This window comes from Procambarus clarkii, chromosome 51, assembly GCF_040958095.1.
Source record: "Procambarus clarkii isolate CNS0578487 chromosome 51, FALCON_Pclarkii_2.0, whole genome shotgun sequence".
Taxonomy (NCBI): domain Eukaryota; kingdom Metazoa; phylum Arthropoda; class Malacostraca; order Decapoda; family Cambaridae; genus Procambarus; species Procambarus clarkii.
The window spans coordinates 8,464,913-8,474,755 of record NC_091200.1 but is presented as its reverse complement, the minus strand read 5'-3'; the positions used below and the strand labels follow the sequence as shown (position 1 = coordinate 8,474,755).

At 48.2% G+C, this 9,843-nt stretch overlaps 1 protein-coding gene across 20 annotated transcripts in view; it reads right to left on the bottom strand.

The window, feature by feature from the left end:
- Nucleotides 1-550: 550 nt before the first annotated feature.
- LOC123774611 (eukaryotic translation initiation factor 4E transporter) overlaps nt 551-9,843 on the bottom strand; it is a 177,153-nt gene continuing 167,860 nt past the window's right edge. For 19 of the 20 annotated variants that reach the window (XM_069303922.1, XM_069303921.1, XM_069303919.1 and 16 more), the window contains one exon: nt 551-3,983. Coding sequence is in view for 6 of the 20 variants with exons in the window: in XM_045769074.2 (XP_045625030.1) it covers nt 3,888-3,983 (96 nt within the window). In the remaining 14 variants the exon portion in view is untranslated. The remainder of the gene's footprint in view (nt 3,984-9,843) is intronic. The other variant, XR_011222652.1, reaches the window with a different exon arrangement.

The following is a 9,843-nucleotide window of genomic DNA, read 5'->3' as shown; positions in this document are numbered from 1 at the left end:
AACTTGTAAGGAAGATAGGGCGAAAGTCCTTAGGGGATGTTCCCAGAGACCCTGGTTTGCAAACAGGGAGGACAACGGCATCGAGCCAGTCCTTGGGGGCTGACGACGACTCCCAGATCCGATTATAGACTCAGTAAATACCGAGACATGCACGGAGGGAGATGGCGAAGCATCTCAATGAATGCCATCGGAGCCCGCCGCCGTAGAACCGCAGAAGGCCAGGGCAGACCAAAGTTGAGAGAGAGAGAGAGAGAGAGAGAGAGAAAAGGATCATTATAGGGAAGGCGAAGACGAGTACAGAAATCAGGAGGACAAGATTCAAGGACGAGTTTACGAAGGAAAGATTGGGGAAGATGAAAACCAGAGCTAACATTAGAAAAGTGGGAACCCAGTTCGGTAGCGACCTGCAACGGGTCCGCCACAAGAGTATCACGGAGGTGAAGGACCGGTGCGACATTGGGAACGAACTTACCCGCTATCTTGCGGATACGCTTCCAGATCTGTGGCAGAGGAGCTCTAAGCCAAAACCAATGGGGTAATGAAAAGCCTATTAATAATGGCTGATGGTATTTTATTTTGTTAGCATTTCTAAATAAAGAGAAATACCTAATTTATTCTTTCCAATTCCTTTTTCAAATTTAAAGGTATGTAATAAAATAAACCACAAGTCTTGTTTTGTTACTAACGTAACCTTGAGGATACGTTAGGGCTGACCGAAGGTACACCGAGAGACCAATTATGTCATGGTGATGGTTGTGCAACTTGCAGTGAGCAGAAGCTGAAGAGACTTTTTAGCAAAATGTAATTTCAATAAGTATATTGCATACAACTAATAATAAAGTCTCAATCTCAACATTACCACTTACTTTGATGTGATAACACATGTGATACAATACAGGTAGTTACACAATAAAACAGTTCAGCAATGATGAAAAACACAATCTCTACTCTTGATGCATCCATTTGCATTGTACCTTCGATCTAGTTTAACTTTAATATTCACGAGATTCCACATTTCACTTTTATAAGTGAAAATATTTTTATTTAGTACTATTGCATTTCACTTAGTACTCTTTCTTGTACCAACTTGGTTAACAACATTTTTATTTTTCATCTAACATCAAAGTATCATGTGTGGCTATTTCAACAGGTGATGCAGATTATACATTTAAGTAGTTTTATTAAATTCCTTCCTTGATAAAAGGCTATAGCCATGTATATTAGAGATACACATGGATTTTTTTTCACTTTGTGTTCTCTGTCTGAGGGCGAGTAATGGTCTCTGTCGTATCTGGTCAGGAATGATGCATCATCATCATCAATTTCAACATTGATTAAGTAGTTACATTTTGCCCTTGATTTCAAGATACAAATATTCACCTTTTATTCAAGGTCAATAGTCAATTTCTGAATTACTTTGCTGTCAAGTTCTAATCAACCGAATTTATTACATCAAAATTTATAAATAACTAACATACTGTATCTGTAAATAAAAGAAATGATAAGAACATACAGTACGATACTGTACGTTTGAGCCAAGTCTCAAAATTGAGAAAAACAATTCACTAACAGTATATGAAATTTTACAAAATGCTTCTTCACTCAACAATCCTAAATTTAATTAATAAACTGATCAGTAGTGACCATGGCATAAGTTATGGAACAAAATGTATAACCAGTAATTGACTTGAAATGAGAGACTGCTCTAGACCAGGGTACAACTCTTGAAAGGCATGAATGCCGAGCTATGCATAAAATATTAGCTTCTGGTGGTCTTTTAACATTTTAAGATTGAGCCATTCATGTTCAATAGACTTAATAAAAAAGGAAAGCCTTAATGAAGCACTCAAATTAGCTCATTAAATACACAGTATACTGATATTTTCTATTGGAAGTAAGGAGTTCCACCAAAATGTGTGTCAATTATATTGCAGTCATTTGACTTCCTACAAGGAAAGGCAGGATAACTACCAACACTGGTGGTTGCATTGAGGAATGTAGACGGTCGCCACACATGGGACATATACTATGAGACAACAATAAACTGGCTAGACTTCCAGTAAACAGCAGTCAACACAGGTCATGGCAGAATTTGAGAATGTGTTGCTTAGCAACACATTTTCTATATACAGCACAAATCTGTGCCAATATTATAAGCATGTAATTATACTCTTCGTGGATAATACACCAAAATTGAATACAAATCGCATAGAAAAAAAAAAGAAAAAAAAAAGAAAAAAAATAATAAAAATCTACACAGATGGCAGTTACCCATCAAAGTATTAAATCAATTTCCAATCACCCAACATATATAATACATGTGCATACACACCACACACGTCAAATCATCAAAAGACCCTTGGGTAATGTTTAAACTAGGTTCATTCTTTTTATTTTGGATTGTAAATAACAACCATTAACATATAACCCAAGAACCAAATTTGATGATCTGAACATATCATACTACACAGCATATCCAGAATGGTCAGGGAGTCCTAATCTTGGATTCGAGAACCAAGTTTTAAACTCCATGATCACAAAGTATCTACGGTATTTGAGCTTTTATGAGCTAGAGAAAATTAAACACATACACAGTAACACCTGAACAAATATTTCTCTTCTACACAACACAACTTTGTACAGTGGTTTACTTACAAATCTAGCAAGCAGGACATTTTATTCACCTATTTCTGCATCAGCGTCCCTGTCTGTGACAAAGAATTCTCTCTCACAATCATACACATGCACACACTCATTCAAGCACTTGAAGTCCCAGCATAAGCACCAATATTCCACATTCTTCAACCCACACTCAAAATGGGATTTATGCCACAAACAACACTTTCAGTAATGCATCCCTTAGGAACTACAATCTTTACAAAAATACTTTATTACGTCCTTCAGTCTTACACTTAAACATAAATGTATGTGGCAAGCACATAAATATCACACTCAACATTTGGTTTTGTAAAAAAATAATAAACACCTCATCACTGTTTGACTCACATGTAACTGTCAAGAAAAAATAAAACGGTGGTATCTTGAAACAGCACAGACGTCACTCATCTGTGTTTCTGATCACCAATTGTAGGGTGCAGAGACGATGGGAGATGAATGGGATTCTCAAAAACTAGAATTTCCAAAGTCATTAGTCATCTCGTAATACACTAGCGTCACATTGTCAACACTGAAAACACTTATATCATTTGTCCTTTATGGTACTATACGGTTTATGTATTTGGGACTTTTGTCCTCGACTCTATATTTGTACAATGAACGTGTTTTCTTACAGATCACAACACATATTGTATTCACAGTAAACCTCAGCACTTAAGTGTCTTGAAGCAATTCAAATAATGAGGTACAGACTGATCATCGCACTCTGACGAATACAGATCCAGTTTTAACGACATCGCACACGATAGCTGGTCACGCCCACATTTTCACTGGTGAGAACAGCTTTTTTTCATTCTATAGAGAGAAACAGGTACAGGGACAACAGAGAATTCTGTAAGGTAGCTAGCTCCTTACTAGTTCATAAATATACATATGCTTTTTTTTTTTTTGCATTAAAATGTTCTTCAATATTTCGAACAATTTCTTGTCAAGACTTAAAGTAACTTGGCATTTTGCTGACTATAACATGCACCTCATTTCACCACCTCTAACTACACAATATTTACATTTTCTGTGGTGACATGGGACACATGAAAGTACTTACACAGGAGCAACAGACATTTTCATGATTAAATAAAAGCACGAGAGAAGAGCAGTATCCGAACTTTGATAGTCTTGTGGTTAGATGTAGGACGAAAGCAGAAAAAGAAATTTGATTTCTTAAAGTTGATGCTCTCCTGATTTACCACACATAAAAGGCTATCATAAGCTCAGTTTGGAACGGCTTGAGTCTGTTGCAGCCTCTCAACTTCCTCCAAGCTTAACACTTTTCCACCAGGGAGGTCAGGTAGCCCACCAGCTTGTACCTGCAACAAAAAACATGACCGTTAAAAATGCTTAAGGAAAATACAAACCACACAAAATGTTAAATTTTGTGTGACTAATTTCAATGCATGTTCTGCATTGCATGTTTAAAATGAGATATAATTCTCACTTTACTATTTACCAATTTTAAAGTGTTATTTGTCATATTGTGAAAAAAAGAAAAGAAATGGCATCATTTGACATGGGGGGGGGGGGAGGGAAGGCAGTGGGTGGTGGTGGTGGGGGGGGGGGGGGGAGGAAGCGAGGGAGGGAACGTGGTGGTGACGAGGGAGGGAAAATGGTTGGTGGTGGGGGGAGGGAGGGAAGGTGGTTGGTGGGGCATGGAGGGAAGGTAGTAGGTGGTGGAGGGAGGGAGGCAAGATGGTGGTGGGGGGAAGGGAGGGAAAGTAGTAGGTGGCAGGGGGGGGGGGGGAAAGAGGGAAAGCGGTAGGCAGGTGGTAGTGGGGGGTAAGGGAGGGGAGGGAGGGAGCTGGTTGGTGGTAAGTGGTGGAGGGAAGGGAAGGCGCTAGGTGGTGGTGGAGGGAGGGAGAGAAGGTGCGAAGTGTTGGTGGTGGTGGAGGGAGGAAGGGAAGGCGGTAGTTAGGTAGGTGGTGTGGTGGTGGGGGAGGAAGGCAGTAAGGGTAGGTAGTGGGGTGAGTGAGGGAGGTGATGGGGGAAGAAGAGAGTTGGTGGCAGAAGAGGGGGGGGGGGACAATTGGTGGCAAAGGGGGGGGGGTGATTGGTGGCAAGGGGGGGTGATTGGTGGCAAGGGGGGGGGTGATTGGTGGCAAGGGGGGGTGATTGGTGGCAAGGGGGGGTGATTGGTGGCAAGGGGGGGTGATTGGTGGCAAGGGGGGGTAATTGGTGGCAAGGGGGGGTAATTGGTGGCAAGGGGGGGTAATTGGTGGCAAGGGGGGGTGATTGGTGGCGAGGGGGGTGATTGGTGGCAAGGGGGGGTGATTGGTGGCAAGGGGGGGGGTGATTGGTGGCAAGAGGGGGGGGGTGATTGGTGGCAAGAGGGGGGGGGTGATTGGTGGCAAGGGGGGGTGATCGGTGGCAAGGGGGGGGTGATCGGTGGCAAGGGGGGGGTGATCGGTGGCAAGGGGGGGGTGATCGGTGGCAAGGGGGGGGGTGATCGGTGGCAAGGTGGGGGATGATTGGTGGCAAGGGGGGGGGGATGATTGGTGGCAAGGGGGGGATGATTGGTGGCAAGGGGGGGATGATTGGTGGCAAGGGGGGATGATTGGTGGCAAGGGGGGGGATGATTGGTGGCAAGGGGGGGGATGATTGGTGGCAAGGGGGGGGATGATTGGTGGCAAGGGGGGGGATGATTGGTGGCAAGGGGGGGGATGATTGGTGGCAAGGGGGGGGATGATTGGTGGCAAGGGGGGGTGATTGGTGGCAAGGGGGGGTGATTGGTGGCAAGGGGGGGTGATTGGTGGCAAGGGGGGGTGATTGGTGGCAAGGGGGGGTGATTGGTGGCAAGGGGGGGTGATTGGTGGCAAGGGGGGGTGATTGGTGGCAAGGGGGGGTGATTAGTGGCAACGGGGGTGGTTAGTGGCAAGGGGGGGGTGATTGGCGGCAAGGGGGGGGTGATTGGCGGCAAGGGGGGGGGGGGTGATTGGCGGCAAGGGGGGGGGGTGATTGGCGGCAAGGGGGGGGGTGATTGGCGGCAAGGGGGGGTGATTGGCGGCAAGGGGGGGGGGGTGATTGGCGGCAAGGGGGGGTGATTGGCGGCGAGGGGGGTGATTGGCGGCGAGGGGGGTGATTGGCGGCGAGGGGGGGGTGATTGGCGGCGAGGGGGGGGGTGATTGGCGGCGGGGGGGGGGGGGGGTGATTGGCGGCGGGGGGGGGGGGGGTGATTGGCGGCGGGGGGGGGGGGGGTGATTGGCGGCAAGGGGGGGTGATTGGCGGCAAGGGGGGGGGGTGATTGGCGGCAAGGGGGGGGGGGTGATTGGCGGCAAGGGGGGGGGGTGATTGGCGACAAGGGGGGGGGGGGTGATTGGCGACAAGGGGGGGGGGGGTGATTGGCGACAAGGGGGGGGGGTGATTGGCGACAAGGGGGGGGGGGTGATTGGCGGCAAGGGGGGGGGGTGATTGGCGACAAGGGGGGGGGGGTGATTGGCGACAAGGGGGGGGGGTGATTGGCGACAAGGGGGGGGGTGATTGGCGACAAGGGGGGGGTGATTGGCGACAAGGGGGGGGGGGTGATTGGCGACAAGGGGGGGTGATTGGCGACAAGGGGGGGTGATTGGCGGCAAGGGGGGGTGATTGGCGGCAAGGGGGGGTGATTGGCGGCAAGGGGGGGTGATTGGCGGCAAGGGGGGGCGATTGGCGGCAAGGGGGGGTGATTGGCAGCAAGGGGGGGTGATTGGCGGCAAGGGGGGGTGATTGGCGGCAAGGGGGGGTGATTGGCGGCAATGGGGGGGTGATTGGCGGCAATGGGGGGGTGATTGGCGGCAATGGGGGGGTGATTGGCGGCAAGGGGGGGGGGTGATTGGCGGCAAGGGGGGGGTGATTGGCAGCAAAGGGGGGTGATTGGCGGCAAGGGGGGGTGATTGGCGGCAAGGGGGGGTGATTGGCGGCAAGGGGGGGGGGTGATTGGCGGCAAGGGGGGGGTGGGTGATTGGCGGCAAGGGGGGGGGGGGTGATTGGCGGCAAGGGGGGGGGTGATTGGCGGCAAGGAAGGGGTGGTTGGCGGCAAATGGGGGGGGAGATTGGCGGCAGGGGGGGGGGGTGATTGGCGGCAAAGGGGGGGTGATTGGCGGCAAAGGGGGGGGGGGGAGATTGGCGGCAGGGGGGGGAGTGATTGGCGGCAGGGGGAGTGATTGGCGGCAAGGGGGGGTGATTGGCAGCAAGGGGGGGGGGGGCAGGGGGTGATTGGCGGCAAGGGGGGCAGGGGGTGATTGGCGGCAAGGGGGGCAGGGGGTGATTGGCGGCAAGGGGGGCAGGGGGTGATTGGCGGCAAGGGGGGTGGGGGGTGATTGGCGGCAAGGGGGGGCGGGGGGTGATTGGCGGCAAGGGGGGGTGATTGGCGGCAAGGGGGGGTGATTGGTGGCAAGGGGGGGCGGGGGGTGATTGGCGGCAAGGGGGGGGGTGATTGGTGGCAAGGGGGGGGGTGATTGGCGGCAAGGGGGGGGGTGATTGGCAGCAAGTGGGGGGGGGAGTGATTGGCGGCAAGGGGGGGAGTGATTGGCGGCTAGGGGGGGGAGTGATTGGCGGCTAGGGGGGGGAGTGATTGGCGGCTAGGGGGGGGAGTGATTGGCGGCAAGGGGGGGGAGTGATTGGCGGCTAGGGGGGGAGGGAGTGATTGGCGGCTAGGGGGGGGAGTGATTGGCGGCATGGGGGGGGGGGGCGGTGATTGGCGGCAAGGAAAAAAATAACAGGTTTCAAGAGTAGAGTGGGTAAGTATATGATTAGATAGATTTAAAAAGCACCTGCCTAGTATGGGCCAACAGGCCTGTTACAATGCTATCAAATTCTTAATTAAGATAAGATGTATAAAGGACTGGCTGGCTGATTGACTGTAGTTGGTGATACCAAACAACCACCAGCCATCCTTCCTCATTCACTCTGACAAACCTCACTTAATACCTGCTTGATGCGATTCTGGGAGTAGTTCTACTCCCCAAGCCCATCCCAAGGCCAGGCTTGACTTGTGAAAGCTTGGTCCACCAGGCTGTTGCTTGGAGCGATCTGCAGGCCCACATATCCATCACAGCCCAGTTGGTCCAGCACTCCTTGAAAAAGACTTATCTAGTTTTCTCTTGAAGATGTATACGGTTGTTCCAGCAATATTTCTTATACTTGCTGGGAGGACGTTGAACAACCGTGGACCTCTGATGTTTATAGTGTTCTCTGATTGTGCTTATGGCACCCCTGCTCTTCACTGGTTCTATTTTGCATTTTCTTCCCTATCGTTCACTCCAGTACGTAGTTATTTTACTGTGAAGATTTGGGACCTGGCCCTCCAATATTTTCCACGTGTATATTATTTGATCTCTCATCTCCTTACTAGTACAGTGGTACCTCAGCTTACGAGCATCCTTGGTTACTGAGTTTTTCGGGTTACAAGCAGGATTTGTTCAGAAAATTTGTATTGGAATATGAGCGTTGCCTCAGGATACGAGGGGGTGTCGATACGTGTATGGGCCGATCTAGCGCGTGATGGCACGATGATCGCCGCTCAGTTTACAAGTGCCTCGCACCCAGTGACTATCTTGCCCGAATTCTTCACAAGAATTTACCGTCTCTTTTCGAATTTTTTGCTATTTGAGTATAAAATGTGTTATATATCTCGCCATGGCTCCCAAGAAAGCCAGTGGTAAGGTTCAACCTAAGAAAATAGTTGTGAGTAGAGGCAATAGAGGGTATCCCTTCTTCATTAAGAAAGTATGGGAAGAACTGTAAAGTTCTGTTGAAAAATCTCGCCCAGATAAAGCTGTAGCAGGCGTTGCATTGACCTTTTAAAAGCCAATGCAATGTCTTACTACAGACAAGCGTTAAAATGTAGGGAAAATAAGTGTCTTCAGACAGATTCTTAGTAAGACAAGCAAGTCCTAGTGGTATGCAGGCAAAACGTGCCAGAGTGCACACCAGTGAAGTCCTCACTGCCTGATGTTATAATGGAAGGGGACTCCCCTTCCAAACAGTAACACCTCTCCTCCTCCCTCCTCCTCACCATCTTCTATATGCCAACAGCAGTCATCAGCAAGGGTAAGTAATAACTTGAACATACTTTTGTAGTGTACATTTCGATGAATTAAGTATAAAATTTAGTTTGAAATGAGGTGTTTGGGTAGTCAGGAATGGATTAATTTATTTCCCATTATTTCTTATAGGGAAATTAGCTTCGGTTTACGAGTTTCCGGGTTACGAGCCGTCTCCAGGAACGGCTTAAACTCTTAAACCGAGGTACCCCTGTAAGTACATTTGGAGAGCTCTGAGACGATCCCAATGATTTAGAAGCTTTATCGCATCTATGTATGTCGTATCCCTCTATTTCAGCAATATCTCCTACTCTGAAGAGGGAAGTGAGTACTGAGCAGTACTGAAGACGGGACAGCACAAGTGATTTGAAGAGTACAACTACTATGATGGGATCCCTGGATTTGAAAGTTCTTGTAATCCATAATTTTTCTGGCCGACGACATATTTGCTTCGTTATGCTCCCTGAACATTAGGTCTTCAGACATCATTATTCCTAAATCTTTTACATGTTGGTTTCCTACTACGGGCAGATTTGTTTCGTATCCTGTATTATGTTTAAGGTTCTCATTTTTACCGTTCCCGAGTACCTGGAACTTATCACTGTTAAACATGTTATTTTCTGCAGCCCAGTCAAAAACTGTATTAATATCTGTTTGTAGTTTATCAATGTCCTCAGTAGAGGTAATTTTCCTGCTGATTTTTGTGTCATCTGCAGAGGATGATACGAAGCTGTGCCTTGTATTTGAGTCTATCTGATATGAGAATAATGAAAAGCAGTGCTGCAAGGACCGGACCTTGAGGTACAGAGCTTTTAACTGCAATTGGACTATTTTATATGGTTGACTGTTACTCTGTTCCGTTCGACAAAATACAGTATCCAGCATCCTACTTTACCTCCCATTGACCTCATTTTGTGTCCTATCACTCCATGGTCACATTTCTTTAATGCCTTTGCAAAATCCGTGTATACCACATCTGCATTCTGTTTTTTTTTAATGCCTCGGTGATTTTGTTGTAGTGGTCAAGTAGCTGTGAGAGGTCATGATCTTCCCGCTCTAAATCCATGTTGGCCTGGATTGTGGAGGTCATTGGTCTCCATGAAACTGATGACCTGACTCCTGATCAATCACTCTCTCTCTCTCTCAAATACTT